General features: G+C 32.2%; 1 protein-coding gene across 1 annotated transcript in view; it reads left to right on the top strand.

Moving 5' to 3' along the window:
• Nucleotides 1-21,131, top strand: part of LOC139489544 (DNA topoisomerase 3-alpha-like) — a 33,576-nt gene extending 12,445 nt beyond the window's left edge. The window contains exons 12-31 of the mRNA XM_071276064.1: nt 2,339-2,445; nt 2,839-2,949; nt 3,214-3,288; nt 4,921-4,971; nt 7,758-7,836; nt 8,813-8,926; nt 9,424-9,493; nt 9,727-9,755; nt 10,238-10,296; nt 10,774-10,840; nt 11,574-11,661; nt 13,538-13,637; nt 14,165-14,238; nt 14,821-14,879; nt 16,701-17,156; nt 18,283-18,412; nt 19,038-19,136; nt 19,568-19,674; nt 20,181-20,339; nt 21,035-21,131. Coding sequence (XP_071132165.1) covers nt 2,339-2,445; nt 2,839-2,949; nt 3,214-3,288; nt 4,921-4,971; nt 7,758-7,836; nt 8,813-8,926; nt 9,424-9,493; nt 9,727-9,755; nt 10,238-10,296; nt 10,774-10,840; nt 11,574-11,661; nt 13,538-13,637; nt 14,165-14,238; nt 14,821-14,879; nt 16,701-17,156; nt 18,283-18,412; nt 19,038-19,136; nt 19,568-19,674; nt 20,181-20,339; nt 21,035-21,066 — 2,066 coding nt within the window. The 3' untranslated portion in view covers nt 21,067-21,131. The remainder of the gene's footprint in view (nt 1-2,338; nt 2,446-2,838; nt 2,950-3,213; nt 3,289-4,920; nt 4,972-7,757; nt 7,837-8,812; nt 8,927-9,423; nt 9,494-9,726; nt 9,756-10,237; nt 10,297-10,773; nt 10,841-11,573; nt 11,662-13,537; nt 13,638-14,164; nt 14,239-14,820; nt 14,880-16,700; nt 17,157-18,282; nt 18,413-19,037; nt 19,137-19,567; nt 19,675-20,180; nt 20,340-21,034) is intronic.
• Nucleotides 21,132-21,389: the final 258 nt, after the last annotated feature.

Here is a 21,389-nt window from a genome sequence, read left to right as displayed (position 1 = left end):
GGTGTAAGGTCCATTTAATGCTCAGATTTACAGAAATTAGAAGAGGATCAAACAAGGGATAATAACTGGGGAGGTTGGTGTGTAAGGTGCATTTAATGCTCAGATTTACAGAAATTAGTAGAGGATCAGACAATGGATAATAACTGGGGAGGTAGGTGTATTGACCATTTAATGTTCAGATTTACAGAAATAAGTAGAGGATCAGACAAGGGATAATAACTGGGGAGGTAGGTGTATTGGCTATTTAATGCTCAGATTTACAGAAATTAGTAGAGGATCAGACAATGGATAATAACTGGGGAGGTAGGTGTATTGACCATTTAATGCTCAGATTTACAGAAATAAGTAGAGGATCAGACAAGGGATAATAACTGGGGAGGTAGGTGTATTGACCATTTAATGCTTAAGGTCCATTTAATACTCAGATTTACAGAAATTAGTACAGGATCAGACAAGGGATAATAACTGGGGAGGTAGGTGTATTGGCCATTTAATGCTCAGATTTACAGAAATAAGTAGAGGATTAGACAAGGGATAATAATTGGGGAGGTAGGTGTATTGGCTATTTAATGCTCAGATTTACAGAAATTAGTAGAGGATCAGACAATGGATAATAACTGGGGAGGTAGGTGTATTGGCCATTTAATGCTTAAGGTCCATTTAATACTTAGATTTACAGAAATTAGTACAGGATCAGACAAGGGATAATAACTGGGGAGGTAGGTGTATTGGCCATTTAATGCTTAAGGTCCATTTAATACTCAGATTTACAGAAATTAGTACAGGATCAGACAAGGGATAATAACTGGGGAGGTAGGTGTATTGGCTATTTAATGCTCAGATTTACAGAAATTAGTAGAGGATCAGACAAGGGATAATAACTGGGGAGGTAGGTGTATTGGCTATTTAATGCTCAGATTTACAGAAATTAGTAGAGGATCAGACAATGGATAATAACTGGGGAGGTAGGTGTATTGGCCATTTAATGCTTAAGGTCCATTTAATACTCAGATTTACAGAAATTAGTACAGGATCAGACAAGGGATAATAACTGGGGAGGTAGGTGTATTGGCCATTTAATGCTTAAGGTCCATTTAATACTCAGATTTACAGAAATTAGTACAGGATCAGACAAGGGATAATAACTGGGGAAGTAGGTGTATTGGCTATTTAATGCTCAGATTTACAGAAATTAGTACAGGATCAGACAATGGATAATAACTGGGGAGGTAGGTGTATTCACTGTATTGGCCATTTAATGCTTAAGGTCCATTTAATACTCAGATTTACAGAAATTAGTACAGGATCAGACAAGGGATAATAACTGGGGAGGTAGGTGTATTGGCCATTTAATGCTTAAGGTCCATTTAATACTCAGATTTACAGAAATTAGTACAGGATCAGACAAGGGATAATAACTGAGGAGGTAGGTGTAAGGTCCATTTAATGCTCAGCTTTATAGAAATTAGTAGAAGACCAAACCAGGGATAATAACTGGGGAGGTAGGTGTAAGGTCCATTTAATGCTCAGATTTACAGAAATAAGTAGAAGATCAGACAAGGGATAATAACTGGGGAGGTAGGTGTAAGGTCCATTTAATGCTCAGATTTACAGAAATAAGTAGAAGATCAGACAAGGGATAATAACTGGGGAGGTAGGTGTAAGGTCCATTTAATAATCAGATTTACAGAAATAAGTAGAGGATCAGACAAGGGATAATAACTGGGGAGGTAGGTGTAAGGTCCATTTAATGCTCAGATTTACAGAAATAAGTAGAAGATCAGACAAGGGATAATAACTGGGGAGGTAGGTGTAAGGTCCATTTAATGCTCAGATTTACAGAAATTAGTAGAGGATCAGACAAGGGATAATAACTGGGGAGGTTCGTGTGTAAGGTCCATTTAATGCTCAGATTTACAGAAATAAGTAGAGGATCAGACAAGGGATAATAACTGGGGAGGTAGGTGTAAGGTCCATTTAATAATCAGATTTACAGAAATTAGTAGAGGATCAAACAAGGGATAATAACTGGGGAGGTAGGTGTAAGGTCCATTTAATGCTCAGATTTACAGAAATTAGTCGAAGATCAAACCAGGGATAATAACTTGGGAGGGAGGTGTATTATCCATTTCTTGCCTAACAATAACCCCCCAAAAAGGATAAATTGAAAATAAAACTCACTCTGAACATTAAAATTTCTTGTATTATTTAGCAGGTATACTGTACATAATTGCTTACACAATTAATGTGAAGTTTTATGAACCAGAAATATGATGCAGGATGCAAACGAAAGCTGATTTATTTTTTACAATTATGTTTATGTGTTTTATGTCCCTAGATTTTGCCAGGAGAGTTTTAGAAAATGGTCCTAATCCAAGGAATGGTAATAAAACTGACCAGGCCCATCCTCCTATACATCCAACAAAGTATACAGATAATTTACAGGTATTTATTACACAGACGTCTTGTGTTGATAAATTAAGGTAATTTTAAAGTTATTGGTTTTTTTTTTTATAATTTCATGACCTGTAAGAGTTAGACACATGTTAACTAAGCTCCAAATATTTACTGAAACAGCAGTATGCATTGTTCTTGTCTACATAATAATACTTAGTCTATCAATGGCAACAGGAAGAAGTGATCACAAAAAAATAAACCGGCAGTCTATAAATAAGTTCATCTTAATTAGAGAATAGAAGCATAAAAGACAAATTAAACTGTAATTTCCTTGTTGAAGATTTTCCATTTTCTGTAAATGTGGCTTTTCTAATAAAGAAAAGTGTTAATGAATCTCTCAAAAATGTAAAAACAAAATTAATGTTGATATGGCGTTTTCAGGGAAATGAAAAGAAAGTATATGAATTTGTGGTTCGACATTTCTTGGCATGCGTTTCCCAGGATGCACAGGGGTTTGAGACAACTGTTGAAATTGATATAGCTAATGAAAAGGTAAGTTTGATTTTATACATCTACCACTTGATAGGAATAACAATTAAGTTTAAAAGTAGAAATTTTTCTTGAAGCATGTTTTGATACCATGAGTGGTATTTTTTAAAGGAATTTTATACTTTAGGAAATCTCAGTTGCTGCAATTTATATCTTGAAGATTTTACTGGTGCTGTATTTAATTGATAATGTTTTTGAAAGTTACATAAATTAACATGGTTTATTAAAATTTTCATAAATATATATTTACAACACATTTGTTTACAGTTCACAGCCCAGGGATTAATGATTACAGCCAAGAATTATCTGGAAGTTTATGTTTATGACAAATGGAATGCCAAGGTAAACACATTGGAAGTTGGAAGGTTTGGTAGATAGAACAGAATCTTACCATCCTTAAGATTGAATCATTTTAAAATCTCAAGTACTGTGAAACCTATCTAAACAAAACTATAAAATACTATACTGAGTGCCAATGAAAACGCAACACTTGGTTTTTCAAGAATAAAATTTATACTAGAAATGATAATCTTTCAAAATAAATTGTTCTTGAAAATTAACAATTTTAACAATAGATCGATATCAAACAAAAACTGTTTCCTTGTCATCTTTCGTGCGCAATAGGTAAACGAAACATCCAATGTCGAATCATCAACTCACAGTCCTAACACAAAATGTTACAGCCCCGTGGTGCAGTGCAATCTCCACAGTGCCGTGGAGTTGATCATCCCGGACGTTTAATGTGATCCCGAGGAATTTTATTCCACTTGTCCCGCAAAGCAAACTCAAGCTGACTTTATGATATTGGTGGTGGTTTTCATCGTCTAAACCATGTTAAATCTGATGCAAAATTTGCTCGATTGGACCAAAATCCGGCGAAAAGCAAGACTTTTGGCCAAGGCGCGTGCCAAATGTCTATGTAACCACCACTAATGTTTTTTGGTACATAATGAATGTTTTTTTGGTCTACAGAATTCGATGTTTACGCCAGACGGCCGTTTAGATGTCACTAAGGAAAGACTGTGGTGCTCTTTAACAATTTCCGCGCAAATGGTGCCTTACCGAAATTTCTCCAAAGGTTCTACCGTGACCACCATTGAACTCTCGTGACCTTTGAACAGCCATCAGAGTCGATATCGGATATGTTAAAGACCAAATGTATCGGTCTTGCTGACCGTTTCTTGCTTTTTGTATTCCGGGATGTGGCTTATCATTAAATGATTCATTTTGGTTGAATTTGTGGATGATTTGGGTTATTGTAGAGGCTACAACTTCAGTCTTCTCGTAATTGTATACTGTGAAAGGCTTCATTGGATCATGCCCAAAACTGCATGTCGCTGGTTGTCAGAAAGTCCTGGCATTTACTCAGATGTTTATTGCAGTTTGTTAAGAATAAGGGCGGGAAAATTCATGACATTAGCCAAGCTTTAAATGACAAAATCGTGAAAATGGTGGGTATGTTGAAAAGCGGTGAACTCGGTTTATGTCCGTTTAAAATAACCCATACTTCGCATTTGTTCCAAAAATCACTCAACCGTAAAATTGTCGACAATTGTCTTAAAAGTCATTTTCAACTAACTATACAAAGTTCTAATATAAATAAAATAAAAATTATAAGATTTTTTTGAAAAACAAAAGTGTTGCGTTTTCATTGGCACTCAGTATATTATGTTAAACTGATTTCTTGAATGAAGATATTTTTGATTAAAATGTTTTTTTTCAGTCAGTATTAATTTTCATGGTTTAAGGGAAAAGGGCTATATTAATGGATTTTAATTTCATGGTTTTATCGTTTTCTACTATCAAATTTACAAATTTAATTATGGTTTTCATTATCTTATGAAATCTATGAAAATTTTATCCCATAATTGTTAATCAATTCATGATATACAGTAACATAGAAAATTAATTTTGCATTAATTATAGAAGTTTTTTTATTTCTCTTTTTATTAGTAGTGGTTCTTATTATTTCAGGTTATCCCTGTTTATAACAAAGGAGATGCATTTCAACCAAACTCCATTGAGGTAAAGTTAAAAAAAATATTATGATGGCATTAACACACGGCCGACACTCGGCTAACCGAGAGTTTGGTCGGTTAATCTATATTGAGTATGCGGCTATATCGGCGGTTGGTCTGTTAATCGGGTTGGCTAAAGTCTGTTAATCAGGTGTTATCGAGAAAATCATTGCAAGGTCAGTATGTTTCATTGTATAACTTTTTAATTATATTTATATCATAAAAACTATTCATGTCTGACAAAACGATTTGAAGTACTGAATCCAGTGGTGTAATTATTTTTTTTCTAGCTTTAATAAACGATCTATAAAATGAAAAGGCGAGTTACTCATCAGTAAATTTATACACATTTTACACACACCAAATGTACACAAAAATGACAAGTTGGTTGAGTTTATTTGCATGCAATATTTTGAACATCGAAAAAAGACAGACATTATGTTTGTTTACCATATTAACATCAATATGTGAAAAATCTACACGAAAAAATGTATTTTGGTGTCATAAATCAATTTTTGATAAAAATGTGGTATGTTAATGGGTCGGATGTATAAAACTCGGTCTGTTAATTGGTCTGTTAAGAGTTATGAATGACATTACAAGAATAATTTAATTGCTATATGGGGTGTTATCTGAATAAAGGGATAGACTCAAGATTAGTGGCTAGAATATATGAAAACAACACATGAACAATGAAACATAAGTTAGACAATGGAATCTGAAAATTGATAGAAATGGTTTCAAAAAGTGTAATATCAAAGTAATATTAATTTCAAAAGACAATTGAAATTTTATATTTACGCCTTATATTTACGCCAGACACGCGTTTCGTCTACGAAAAACTCATCAGTGACGAAAAAATGTTTAAAAGGCCAAATAAAATACGAAGTTGAAAAGCATTGAGGAAACACAACTAATACCGGCGTCACACATCAGCGTATAGCACTGGCGTGTTCAAAATCATTTACGCTGCCAATAAGCTAGTAATTTTGGATGCATTTAACCTGTCATTCATATTTGTAACATGTGCAAAACGAGCTTTAAGCGTGTATCTGGCGTACTAGAAACGTATGTTGGCGTATGTTGTATGTTTTTTATGCTGCATACAAATTTCCTGGGATTGTAGCGTTCATCAAGCGTATTTACTTTCCTTCATTGGCTAGAGGAATAGGGGGAGGGTTGATATCTCATAAACATGTTTATCCCCGCCGCAATTTTGCGCCTGTCCCAAGTCAGGAGCCTCTGGCCTTTTTTAGTCTTGTGTGATATAGTATACATATTTATTAAGGGGCCAGCTGAAGGACACCTACGGGTGCGGGAGTTTCTCTCTACATTGAAGACCCATTGGTGGCCTTGGCCTGCTCCATGGTCGGGTTGTTGTCGCTTTGAAACATTCCCCATTTTCTTTCTTAACTTTACCTTTATATTTCGACGTACTACAAATTTATGCAACGCGCTTTGAACGATTGCTAAGCATTCCTATGGCATGCAACTAACGTATACCGACTTTGTCAATTTTCTCTGTACGTTTGGTGCACGCCGGTCTATACGTCAATGTGTGACGCCGGCATAAGGTAATCTATTCCTGAGGTAGAAAAGCCTTAGTATTTCAAATAAAACGCATGGAATTTAACCAGCTGCATTGCAACACATGACAGATTCATAGATGTTTCAGACTTTGAACAGACAAAAAAAAAGGCTGATTGATAACTTGGCGTAAATAATAAATTCGTGCGAATTCGAGCGGCCAATCAGTCCATATAACGCTATATTGAAGTGACACACCCTTCAATGAAATGCAAAGAAATAAAATTAAAATAAAAGTTCTCTTTCTATAAGGAAACTGTTGCACCGTATTGTAATTTTTTCGTCACAAGTGCATCTCATTTTTTTCAATGTGAAAATATAAACTAAAGGTAGTAAGACTATAGTCGTGGCTAAATAACTCTTAACTGACACGATTTAAATTGTCCAACCCATTAACAGACTGTATTCCCCTAATATTCATTAAAATGTGGTATTACTCAACTTATATAACAATTATGAAATATTTATCAATGACAATTATTTTTTTAGAACCAAAGTACTATTTTGTGTCCTTTAAATCATATACAAAAATGTTTTTTAGCCTTTTATCCAAAATATTGCTATGCGTACAAGCATAAAAACCACATACTTGCAAGACGCCTTTTCGTTTTACTTAAAACTGCGCAGGCTATGCATTTTTTTTACTGGTGGAAAATGTTCTATGATAGATATCATTTTGTCAGACACTTTTCTTTTTTTGATGTGGTTCTCATAATATGGCAAAAATCTGTATATTTAACAGAGTTTAACATTAAATTGTGAGTTTTACTCTTAACAGACGTATAACCAACCCGATTAACAGACCAACCGCCGATATAGCCGCATACTCAATATAGATTAACCGACCAAACTCTCGGTTAGCCGAGTGTCGGCTGTGTAACAGTACAAATCTTTTCTTAATACCAGCAGAAACACAACTATCAATATGTTATTTTAAGAATTTTTTTGATGAACTTGTAGTCTCAATTTACATTATTTATTTGTAGTCACTATTCAGATAGTTATAATAATATTGAAATTAACATTAGGGTACATACACAATTGACATATAAATAAATGTTTAATTTATACTTTGGAAACATTCAAGAATGAACAATGATGTATTTCAAATAGAGTTTCAATTGAATAAATGTTTGGAAATTGACTTTATTAAGGATAGATTTAGCTCCATGTAGATTGTTTTAATTGTACATAATTTTGTAACAGATGGTTGCCAGTGAAACAAGTCCTCCATCTTTACTGACAGAAGCAGACCTTATAGCATTGATGGATAAACATGGGATAGGTAGGTTAGATTATTATATAAATAAAAATATAGATTTAATGTACGAGTCCATTGATTATGAGTGTAAGCTTAAAATAATGGGTTAATTGTTACCTATTTATTTTGAGGTCACTTGGTTTCAAAACTCAAGGTCACAATAGAGACTATTAGAATGAATTTAGGGCAAAATGTTTGTTTCCTAATGCAAGTTTTTAACTATTTATCCAACAACCTTCTTCAACAAAGCCCTAAAATGTACCTTGGAACAAGAAGGCTCCTATAGATTTTTGGATCCAAGGTCAAGGTCACAGTGCATTTAAAAAGACTGAATTGCTTTGAGAAGTTTTGTTTCCAGCTTTTATCTTTTGAGCAATAAATTAGATCTTTACCAGTCTTTGGTGGATAATACACCTTTGGATGAAAACAAATCCTGTATATTTTGAAATCACTTGCTAAAAAGTCAAAGTACCAACAGCCATCAAAACACTGGAATAACAGGAAACAAATTTTCTTTTACATCATTAGACATAAATTGTGAGCAAATTTTAGTCTTCACCAAAAAAAATAATATCTTGCATAATTGGTTTTAGCTTGATTTTAACCAGGACGGTTGCTTCTGATTGTAGTTTGGCTATCATTTATAAAATTATGTTGATTGAGGGAAACTGTAAACTCCAAAAACCATCAACAGGAACCCATCAATTTTGTAAAAAAAAAATGTGTGTTTTTTTTAAGAAAATAGAGAAACTATAAACAGCAAAACTTATCATCGGGACAAGATCTACAAAGAAGTTAACAATCATGATATCATCAGTTGAATCAGATATGAGCCATTGGCAATGAACGATATAAACAAATATTGTTTTTTTTTTTGGAACCAAATGGAAATTTGATCATTGCATTGTATCAGTTTTATGTATAAATACCAGGTGAGCAGCATTTCCATGGAGCCTTTAGTTTATAATTATCGAAAGTTCATGCTTATTTTTAATTACAGGAACAGATGCAACACATGCTGATCACATTGAAACCATTAAAAGTAGAATGTATGTTGGTGTGAAGCCTGATGGGAAATTTGTTCCAGGACAGTTAGGAATGGGACTTGTTGAAGGTATTTACATTTTCAATAAAACTTAGGGGAAAAAATATTACAAAATTCTGCTAAGAACACCTTAATTCTGAAATTGTCTGAAAATCCTTGAAATAATATGTCAAAAGATAACAGGTATTAAAAAATATTTGACAGTTCAACAGATTACACCAATCACTAACACCTGACTCATTAGAAAAAAGTAAACAAAGACAAATACAAACAATAACACTTGGTGCAGCGTTACTTGGTTCAACCTTTTAAAAGGTGTATACTTCATGAATTTTATTTTTTTAAAAGGTATTGAAGTATAGAAAATTTCACATAGTTTTAAAGCCCTGAAACTGATCTTAGTTTTTTTTTAAGGGCTTAGTGGACCTATTTTGAACCCAAACATTCAAAATTTTAAAATTTCAGACTATTTCTAAAAATTTGATTTTAAAAGTAATGAAATGATTGTGATTAGTAACTTAATATATATTTTAGGTTCTGTTATAAAAAAAAAATCTTCTTTGTAGGTTATGATTCCATGGGATATCAGATGTCCAAACCAAATTTACGGGCAGAACTGGAGGCTGATCTTAAAAGGTACATGCAGAATATACAGATGAAAGATGATTAATTTGTAGAAAAAACAAGTAGATAGATTGTAATACTAAAAAATTCTATATTTTCAGCATTCAGCCATTTTTCTGACATTTTGTAAAGGAACTGCATTTCATTTACAATTTACTGTATTTATAATGCAATTTTTATGTTCAAGAACATGCAAAATCTTCATACATGATACATGTAGTTGAATACAAGTATTTATTTTTCAGGATTTGTGAAGGAAAGAAGAATAACACTGGTATGATAAACAAGAATCTTAATTGAAAGTGAATTTATTAAGGTGGATGGACATTGATAAACTAAGAATTCAATTCGTCATATACATGTATATGGAGGCTGTCTTAATGGATATTTAACTGAGATTATTTGTCTGCATTATAGAAGACATCTACAAACATAACAATGAAGACTATGTAAACAAGGACTTGGTTGATGGTAGACCTTTTATTTATGCCCCTGCAGTAGGCAACAGGGGCATTCAGTGTTACACTTCACTTTCGGATCTTCCATTTGTCTGTTTAAATTGTTAAAGCTTGAGCAGGGGCATTTTTGTCCTCAGACACAATATTTTTATTTTGATAATTGTATTATATGTAGACAAATTTAACAAGAAAGAAATGTTGTTGACAAATTCTATAGAAATTACAGATCTACAAAATTCTAAATTCTATTATAGGAAATGAGAAATCTCTTAGTTGAAAAATTTATTTTTATTTACAGATGTTTTACAGCAGCAGGTAGCAAAATACAAAGAAGTGTTTGTGGAAGCCTGTAAGCAGGTATATTAATCTGATTTTTATTTCATTTATTATGCTGTTTTATTAATATTTTTATTTATTCTATTTAAGAAATTTTCCATTGATCTAAAAGACTGATAATTTCCTTTCTCAGCCCAGTAGAGTGATATGAAAAATTATCGCTTGAAACTAAAGGTGCATGTGCCTTTTGTCAACGAAATTAACAACGTATAGGTAAAATAGCAATGAACAGGTTATCATTGGTGGTCATCTCAACTCGATTGCTTTTCTCACTTTCGCCATACTGTCTCAAGCGAGAAAATTAATTTTGTTGAGATGATCAATGATAATCTCCAAGCATGAGGAATTTATGCTCGAAAAAATATATTGATATTTCTTGTGGCAATGTTTTTTAAGATTAGAACAATTATTGAAATTTCAAATTCGTAGAAAACAGTTTTAGAAATTATAATTTTCTTTGAAGATTATTTCTAGTGTAGGTATTTTTGTTTATTCAAGGCCATCAAATTAGATACAGCATTGTCAACATATTTGGGTGAAGCTAAGGATTTGCCTGTTGAAGATGGTAATTTATTTACGTTAGTCCTATCACATTATTTTTTTTATCATATAAAAGTGATTTGAGTGGAGGATGTGTGACCTAAATATTTTTATGCCCCACCTACGATAGTAGAGGGGCATTATGTTTTCTGGTCTGTGGCTCTGTTCGTTCGTTCGTCCGTTCGTCCCGCTTCAGGTTAAAGTTTTTGGTCGAGGTAGTTTTTGATGAAGTTGAAGTCTAATCAACTTGAAACTTAGTATATATGTTCCTTATTATATGATCTTTCTAATTTTAATGTCTAATTAGAGTTCTGACCCCAATTTCACGGTCCACTGAACATAGAAAATGACAGTGCGAGTGGGGCATCCGTGTACTGGGGACACATTCTTGTTCAATATTAATAAAATGATAAAAAAAAAAAAAAAATTTTTTTTTATGATTGTCAACTTGTGAAAAAAAAAAAAATTTTCATTGACTTTTTTATTTGTAAAATTTGATGAATTCCATCTCAAAGGACTTGATTCTACCAAAGCAGTAATCAAAAATCATAGTCCAATAAAAACAGAAAACCATGGCAAAAAAAACAGTCAACAAAAACAAAACACTGCAAGTTATTTTCACTGATAACAATTTAAAAAAAATAGAATATAACATTAAACATGTTAAAAGTTAATATGAATATTGATATCTGTTATGAAAATAAAGTTAGCCTTCAATAGAAATGAAGCTGTTATTAAATGTTTTCTTGCCTTTTTAGTACTGAATATTATGGCCTCTTTACCTGTGAAGAAATGTCCAAATTGTGGTCAAGATATGACATTGAAAACAAAGAAAGATGGAAAAGGGTGAGGATTTGAAATATTTAAAATGAAAAATGTGACTAAAGATGATAATTGAAAATAGTTATACTGAATCAGTGTCATTTTATATTATCTTGATAATGTGGCACTATTTAATTAAGGGATAAATAGATAGATTTGTAAGAACAAGCAAGCAACAGTCCATAGAACTATTAACTATTAATCCTGCTCTAAATTTTACATCTTTTAAGAATGTTAATTTTACAGAAAAGTATTTGTTATTTTACCTGTTTCAGACATTACACAGGTTGTATGTCTTATCCTGTACATGTTAAAGAATTTGTTGATTCTCCTGTTTCAGACAATACACAGGTTGTATGGGTTATCCTATACATGTTGAATAATTTGTTGATTCTCCTGTTTCAGACATTACACAGGTTGTATGGGTTATCCTATACATGTTGAAGTATTTGTTATTTCTCATGTTTCAGACATTACACAGGTTGTATGGGTTATCCTGTACATGTTGAAGTATTTGTTATTTCTCCTGTTTCAGACATTACACAGGTTGTATGGGTTATCCTGTACATGTTAAAGAATTTGTTGATTCTCCTGTTTCAGACATTACACAGGTTGTATGGGTTATCCTATACATGTTGAATAATTTGTTGATTCTCCTGTTTCAGACATTACACAGGTTGTATGGGTTATCCTATACATGTTGAAGTATTTGTTATTTCTCCTGTTTCAGACATTACACAGGTTGTATGGGTTATCCTGTACATGTTGAAGTATTTGTTATTTCTCCTGTTTCAGACATTACACAGGTTGTATGGGTTATCCTGTACATGTTAAAGAATTTGTTGATTCTCCTGTTTCAGACATTACACAGGTTGTATGGGTTATCCTATACATGTTGAAGTATTTGTTATTTCTCCTGTTTCAGACATTACATAGGTTGGTTGGGTTAATCTTTACATGTTGAAGTATTTGTTATTTCTCCTGTTTCAGACATTACACAGGTTGTATGTCTTATCCTGTACATGTTAAAGAATTTGTTGATTCTCCTGTTTCAGACAATACACAGGTTGTATGGGTTATCCTATACATGTTGAATAATTTGTTGATTCTCCTGTTTCAGACATTACACAGGTTGTATGGGTTATCCTATACATGTTGAAGTATTTGTTATTTCTCATGTTTCAGACATTACACAGGTTGTATGGGTTATCCTGTACATGTTGAAGTATTTGTTATTTCTCCTGTTTCAGACATTACACAGGTTGTATGGGTTATCCTGTACATGTTAAAGAATTTGTTGATTCTCCTGTTTCAGACATTACACAGGTTGTATGGGTTATCCTATACATGTTGAATAATTTGTTGATTCTCCTGTTTCAGACATTACACAGGTTGTATGGGTTATCCTATACATGTTGAAGTATTTGTTATTTCTCCTGTTTCAGACATTACACAGGTTGTATGGGTTATCCTGTACATGTTGAAGTATTTGTTATTTCTCCTGTTTCAGACATTACACAGGTTGTATGGGTTATCCTGTACATGTTAAAGAATTTGTTGATTCTCCTGTTTCAGACATTACACAGGTTGTATGGGTTATCCTATACATGTTGAAGTATTTGTTATTTCTCCTGTTTCAGACATTACATAGGTTGGTTGGGTTAATCTTTACATGTTGAAGTATTTGTTATTTCTCCTGTTTCAGACATTACACAGGTTGTATGTCTTATCCTATACATGTTGAAGTATTTATTGATTCTCCTGTTTCAAACATTACACAGGTTGTATGGGTTATCCTATACATGTTGAAGTATTTGTTGATTCTCCTGTTTCAGATATTACATAGGTTGTATGGGTTATCCTGTACATGTTAAAGTATTTGTTAATTCTCCTGTTTCAGACATTACATAGGTTGTATGGGTTATCCTGGATGTAAGAGTGCTATATGGTTACCTGACTTTGTACTAGAAGCAACAGTAGAAGACACAGTTTGTCAGAGGGTTAGTTCATTGTATATTTTATAAAACTACTTTGTTTATATAATGGTATACATACTCATATTTAAAAAAGAATTATTACCATAAGATTTTCATTTGCTTGTTATTTTTATATAAAATATTAAGATGAGATTTCACAATGTTTAACTGGGTTTATAAACCAGAAAGAGTACTTTTCAAATCACAGTTTACAATTTTCTAAAGGTTGCGATAATGAAAGATAATCAAGAGATTTGATAAGAAGCCATTTTGAAAACAATTTTTCGAAATGATTTTAACATGCTGATTCACAAGTCATTTTTCATTTCATCTGCATAATGATTGAATCAATCCAATCATAACAGAAAAAAAATATTTTGTATTTTATAGAACTATGGGCTATGACTGTATTTTGTCACAGCAAATATATTACAGAGCTTTAACAAAAAAAGTTAAAATTTATAGCTACATATGAACAACATATTTGTTTTATACCTATTGGATTTTATACACACTTGTGTAAAGATTTTCATTTACTGTTTCCTTTGTAGTGTTTACCGAATGAAGTAAAGAATATCAAGTTTAAGTTTAAAAGAGGATCAGTTCCTCCAATGGTTCCAACAGAGTAAGTTGTATAGTCAGAAAGTGGATTGTCACTTGTCTAAAAAAAAATAAACAAGAAAATACTATATCAACACATTCAAATATTACCATATTTTTGTTACATGTAATTTTAAATTAAAAACTTATATTTTGTTTTTATTTTGAACATTCTGGACAGTAGTTAATCAGAAATGTTTTTGTAGAATATCCATTAAAAGACTTAAAAAAATCCTCATTTCATTTTTATTTGAAAGCATACAAGCTTGCAATCATACCACATCTTCTTATATATATATAAGCAGAAATGATGCCAAATAGGATTTATTATCTCTCTGAAATTCTCTAAAACTTCATAGCCAATCTTCATCTTTTATATCAAAACTGCTCTCAGGAGACAAGTTATATTTTCTCACATATAATCTTTGTTAGCCAGTCATTGAAATTCATCTACTTTTTTATAGTCAAATATACACGGGGTGCTGTGTTTGAATTGATGGATCTATTTAATAGCAATTACTGTAAAAATTGTAATGATTATTGAAAAAAAAATCCTTTCTCAGGATTTTGTATCTTGTATACAAAACTGTTGTTCTATATTTTGTAGGTATACTGGTTGTATTGGAGGATGTGATGAAATGTTAAACGAAGCACTAAATTTATCAGGTGAAATTATATTGACATTTTCTTATTAAGGGATTACTTGTAATTTTTCTTTACTCATACAAATTAATAATCTGTTCCACTTGATCTAACTCCTTTTTGGGGTTTTTTCTTTGAAATTTTCACCCCATATCTAATTCCTCATTTTTAACTGACCAATCGTGTGCATTCAGTTTCAATAAATATTACAAAGGAATTAAAAAGGTTAAAAAATAACTACTCCCCTACCTTTATAACATTCAAGGACTAGGGGATTAAAATCATTCACAGAATGCAACCCCTGAATTTCTTTATAATCTATCAATCAAGACAATTTTAAAGACGATATATATATATATAATGGTCTTCTTTAAACAACTAAGGTAAAAGAAAAAGAAAAAAAATGTGACAAAAGCAGTCACTTTGATTCAATGACCAAGTTTTATGATTAAAAGGTGATGTAAGGTAACATCAATGAAAACCTCATCTATAATTTTATCCTGAAACCATACTGTTCAAACGTAACAAAGTGTTGCTCTTCTGTGCTGAACTGGAATCATGTATTGTGTAGTTCAGCACTAAAGGAACAGTAGAAATTAAGTTCAAAAAATAGTTTGATTAGATATCCAGCAATTCTTTAAATAAAACTGATTTTTATTACATGTTATGTAAATGAATGATCATCTGAAAAGTTTTAATATAGTTTTTGTCGAGCCTGCAACTTTTGTTGCAGAAAGCTCGACATAGGGATAGTGATCCGGCGGCGGCTACGGCGGCGGCGGCTACGGCGGCGGCGGCGGTGTTAGCTAACTTCTTAAAAGCTTTATATTTTAGAAGGTGGAAGACCTGGATGCTTCATACTTTGTATATAGATACCTCATGTTACGAACTTTCCGTCAGTCACATGTCCAATGTCCTTGACCTCATTTTCATGGTTCAGTGACCACTTGAAAAAAAAGTTAAGATTTTTTGTAATGTTGAATATTCTCTTATTATAAGTAATAGGATAACTATATTTGATATGTGCGTACCTTGAAAGGTCCTCATGTCTGTCAGACAGTTTTCACTTGACCTCGACCTCATTTCATGGATCAGTGAACAAGGTTAAGTTTTGGTGGTCAAGTCCATATCTCAGATACTACAAGCAATAGGGCTAGTATATTCGGTGTATGGAAGGACTGTAAGGTGTACATGTCCAACTGGCAGGTGTCATCTGACCTTGACCTCATTTTCATGGTTCAGTGGTTATAGTTAAATTTTTGTGTTTTGGTCTGTTTTTCTCATACTATATGCAATAGGTCTACTATATTTGTTGTATGGAATGATTGTAAGGTGTACCTATCTAGTGGGCAGATGTCATGTGACCTTGACCTCATTTTCATGGTTCAGTGGTCAAAGTTAAGTTTTTGAGTTTTGGTCTTTTTATCTAATACTATATGCCGTAGGTTATATTTGGTGTATGGAAATATTTTATGATCTTTATGTCAGTCGCGCAGGTTTTATTTGACCGTGACCTCATTTTCACGGTTCATTGCACAGTGTTAAGTTTCTGTGTTTTGGTCTATTTTTCTTAAACTATAAGTAATAGGTCAACTATATATGTTGTATAGAAGCATTGTTAGCTGTACATGTCTGCCTGGCATGGTTCATCTGACCTTGACCTCATTTTCAAGGTTCATTGGTCTTTGTTTAGTTATCTTGGTTAATGTTAAGTTTATGTGACAGTTGTATTAAAGCTTAGCTTTATACTTAGGACTATCAACATAATATCAATGATTAGTATAGAAGGCGAGACATTTCAGCGTGTGCACTCTTGTTTGTTTTATACATGTTTTTTTCATACAGCAAATCGACCAGTACGACCATCAAATGTTTCAATACAAAGACCTAGTAACAACACTTCACTGAATACATCTATACCAGATAGTGGATATGGTAGTTCAGGACCTTCTCGTTCATTTTCTACCCAGAGTTCATCACTTCAAACACAAAATTCTTATCAAAGAAACACAAATCAAAGACAACCATTTCAACAGAATAATAGTCCCTTTCAAAGAGGACAAAATCAGAACAAAAATGATAGCTCTTCGGTGCCTAATAGATTCAGTAGCCCATCAATTAATAATCCCAGAGGAAGTGAAAATCAAAATAGGGGAGATAACCCACGAGTGCCTCTCCTGCCAGTACAGCCATTTAACAGAAGTGCTGCCAGTGGACAGTCTGATGGTTCTAATTCTGTTGTATGTAATTGTGGTGAAGATGGTGTTTTATTAACAGTCAGAAAAGAAGGGCCAAATACAGGTATGTTATATCATATAATGTATCATATGAAAATTCTTGGCAAAATTGCTCTACATTTATTTTTTGAAAAGTACACATAGAAAGTAGGATATGTTGAAGAGTGAAAGCACATTGAATGATAATTAGGTAAAATAGCAACCATCTTAGTGTAAACTTAGAAAACTATTAACAGCATTTTTTGTCTTGTTTGCAATGCAGTTGCAGAATTCAGGACATGGAGATGCTAACCCTATAGGGATGGATAGTGTAAACCATTTGTATCAAGCTTCACATGTCAGATGGTAGAAGACATTTCTGTCTTTCATGTCTCCATTGTCCTTGACCTCATTTTCATGGTTCAGCAAATGTTTAAATAATCTGTATGTAATTTTCCAAAGAGGGTTGACCTAATTTCATGATGAAAGTTAATTTCTCTATCAGGTTTGTTGTCAGATTTTATAAGCAGTAGGTAAACTATATAGATTTTATAAGCAGTAGGTAAACTATATAGATTTTATAAGCAGTAGGTAAACTATATAGATTTTATAAGCAGTAGGTAAACTATATAGATTTTATAAGCAGTAGGTAAACTATATAGATTTTATAAGCAGTAGGTAAACTATATAGATTTTATAAGCAGTAGGTAAACTATATAGATTTTATAAGCAGTAGGTAAACTATATAGATTTTATAAGCAGTAGGTAAACTATATAGATTTTATAAGCAGTTGGTAAACTATATAGATTTTATAAGCAGTAGGTAAACTATAATATATTTGAAGAAAGGAATAATTATAATGGGTCTGGCAGATATCTTTTTCAGGGATTATAAGTTGAGGTGTAAATTCATGAATGATCAAGAAATCAAGGAAGGCATTTCAGCATGCACACTGATATTTTACTTCTAAATTTAAAAAAAGGTTTATTTTAAAAGGCATGTTAATGAAACATTAAAACAGATAATATGATTAAAATGAGAAAATCTTGCAAGTACATGAAAAAGTGTTTGAAATATAATGACAGACCCTTCAAATATTTCACTACATGATATGGGCATATAATTGAACTTCTTGCATTGAACATGCTCTGAACTCATAGAAAGCAGACTTGTCATTACTTTAATTCTCAAATATTTTAATTCATTACAGGAAGACAGTTTTATAAATGTGGTGGCTCTAAGTGTCAATTTTTCCTTTGGGCTGATGAGGCTGGGGAAAGTAGAAATGATACCCCTGGCTCAAGTAGTGGGTATGGAGGAAGGGGAGGTAATTCATATAGGTAAGAGATTTTAATAAGTTTTCTTGCATTATAAGATTTTTTAATGTATGTCTTATTCTGGATCCATAACATTTGACTATTGCACTTGAATGTTATATAAAATCTTTATTGATAATGTGAATTTTTAAATTAATAGATCAAATGAAGTTATTCAGATGTTCACAAGACATAAGTATCTCGTATGTCAGTATTTATATTTTTGAATTGTGTCTTACACATTTTCTTATGGTAATAAAAAACATCATTTTGAGATCTTATCATTGATATTCAGATATGAGCCACAGACTAACCCATTATATATTTTGCCTATATTAACATCTTATAAGACATTATCCATCAAAACTTCTCTTTGGGTAAAACCTTGGCAATATATAAAGATTGAAAAAAAAAGACCATGTAAATATGAATTTCCAAATTGAGAGAAATACTAATCAAATTAAACGTAATCAAAGGCAAAATTTTACTGGGCTGGTCAATATTTTACTGGACTGGTCAATATTTTACTGGACTGGTCAAAATTTTACTGGACTGGTCAATATTTTACTGGACTGGTCAAAATTTTACTGGACTGGTCAATATTTTTATGACTCTTGTGAAGTACTGTTCATATTTTTTTCTTCTTCAGAGGAAATGATTCAGGTTTTTCATCAACACAAAGAAGTTATCCTCCTACAACAAATGATAGTGGCGATCCTTGCTGTAAATGTGGCAATCCTGGCAAAAGGTAAATAAAGCAACCTTCTAAGTTCTCATTAAATTTACATTAACTGAAAATGCTTTGAATTTAGAAAATTTTGTAATGTTTGTATTTGTATTTGGTAAAATATACATGTGATAGGAGTCTCAAAATTAAAAATTGTATTTTATATTTTGGTTGCAGTATCTTTAGGCAAATTTTCCTGAAGTAGTAATAATTAATCTCACATTTTGTCCTTCATCCACAATTGCAATAATGAATGCACTCAAAATTTACTGAACTTACAGTAACATATTTAAGATGTAAATTTTCTCTGAAGGATGAAATGTCATTCACATATTTATACATGTTTATATTGCCTGATAACATGTTTTGCATCTGTCATTTTTTTATGCAATATTATTGTATGAATTGTGACTCTATTTTGCAATATTGACATATTAATCACGACTTTTTAGTTTAACAGTCCAGAAAGAGGGACCAAACAAAGGGAAACAATTCTTTGGCTGTTCTAAACCTAGAGGTGAAGGATGTAACTTTTTTCAATGGGCAGATGAAAATTCAGGTGATAATCTTATTTCTGTCAGCAAAAGGTGGAACCACTGTTCATTTTTCAGAAAATTATCATAAAGTTTGCATAATTCTGCAAAAAAATCAGATTTTTACTGAATTTCCCTTCATTATCATGTTAAAATAATGTCACTTATGACACAATTGGTGAAAATATGTTTTATAGGATACAATTTGGACATTTTAACATATGATTTAATCAAGCTTTTTCTACCTTTTCATAGGGAAAAAAATCAGATTTTATAGGTCCAAAATAATGAGTTAGTGAACCAGCTCCTTTGGTGTTGATGGCAGATATTTGATTCTTTCTATATCTATATTTCACATCTCTTATAGACAGTAAGACTCTGGATGATTTAGTGCTTGGCATATTCTTACATAGACATATGTCTATTGTTGCCTTTTGAATGTCTTTTTGTTAATTTTGTTCTTTGATTGCTGTCTCTTTAACAGATTACTCACATTTCCATTTATTTATACTGATATCATTTTATTCCACAGGTACCAGTGGAAACTGGGGGAGTGGTGGAGGGGGAGGTAATGATGGTTGGGGTGCAGGGAGTAATAGAGGAGGAGGGGTAAAGAAACGAGGAGCAAGTTCTACTTCCAATGAACCAGGTGCTAAGAGAGCCAGGAAATGTGGACTGTGTGGTGTGGAAGGTGAGTTGTTAATTGTCATGATAATGAATTTCAGTGTTAGAACAGTGTCATCTGCTTTGATACCGGTAAAAGTATTTAAATTTTAACTATGAAAAATATAGTAAAACAAAATAAAGAATTTTAAAATATTTAACCAGAAAGGGTCAACTTTCTACCATGCTTAACATTGTCCGGATTAGGGTTTAGGAAGTTGGTTTGTAAGTGAGTTCTATTTCTTTTTCTGTCCCTTTTATTGGCATTATGTTTTCTGGTCTGTCTGTCCGCTCGTCTGTCTATTCGGCCGTTTGTCCGTCCGTCTGTCCTGCTTCAGGTTAAAATATTTGGTCAAGGTAGTTTTTAATGAAGTTGAGGACCAATCAACTTGTAGCTTCGTACACATGTACCTTGTGATATGATCTTTCTAATTTTAATGTCAAATTAGAGTTTTTACCCCAATTTCTCAGTCCACTGAACATAGAAAAGGATAATGCGATTGGGGCATCCGTGTACTATGGACACATTCTTGTCTATTTTTAGTTTTCCTCAATAGAGTTGAGAGAGATTATTTGAGTACTCTTGGCATGTGTATAATGTACTATAGACTTTATAATAATTTTCTGTATTATTTCTTATCCCTGTTATGACACTACATTGATAAAAAAAAATAATCTGATACGAGATAGTAGAACCTTATGATTATCCTGTTATTTTTTTAGGACATACAAAGAAGACCTGTCCACACAAATAGAACAATGACTGTGATAGAAGACAATTTGTTTTATTATTGTTTTTATATAAAATCATAACACCTCATGCTTTGTTATTCCTATTTATATACACTAAAGTATACAGTGTTCCATGATTGAAGTTCAGATTCAACTAACTTGTCTTGTATTAAGAAAGAAAGTAAGAAAATATCAAGGAGATGATAAAAAATTATGGAGGTTATTGTTTAAATAAAATGTTGAAAATACAAACAGCAGTCAAGAAAACACATAAAAACCAGAGAGGTACAACCAAAAACCCAACTAAAAAAATGGAGAATAATAAAGTACCAGGCATATGAACATA

The sequence above is a fragment of the Mytilus edulis genome, chromosome 9 (genome assembly GCF_963676685.1).
Source record: "Mytilus edulis chromosome 9, xbMytEdul2.2, whole genome shotgun sequence".
In the NCBI taxonomy this organism is placed as follows: domain Eukaryota; kingdom Metazoa; phylum Mollusca; class Bivalvia; order Mytilida; family Mytilidae; genus Mytilus; species Mytilus edulis.
This window is presented reverse-complemented; position numbering and strand designations above follow the sequence as displayed.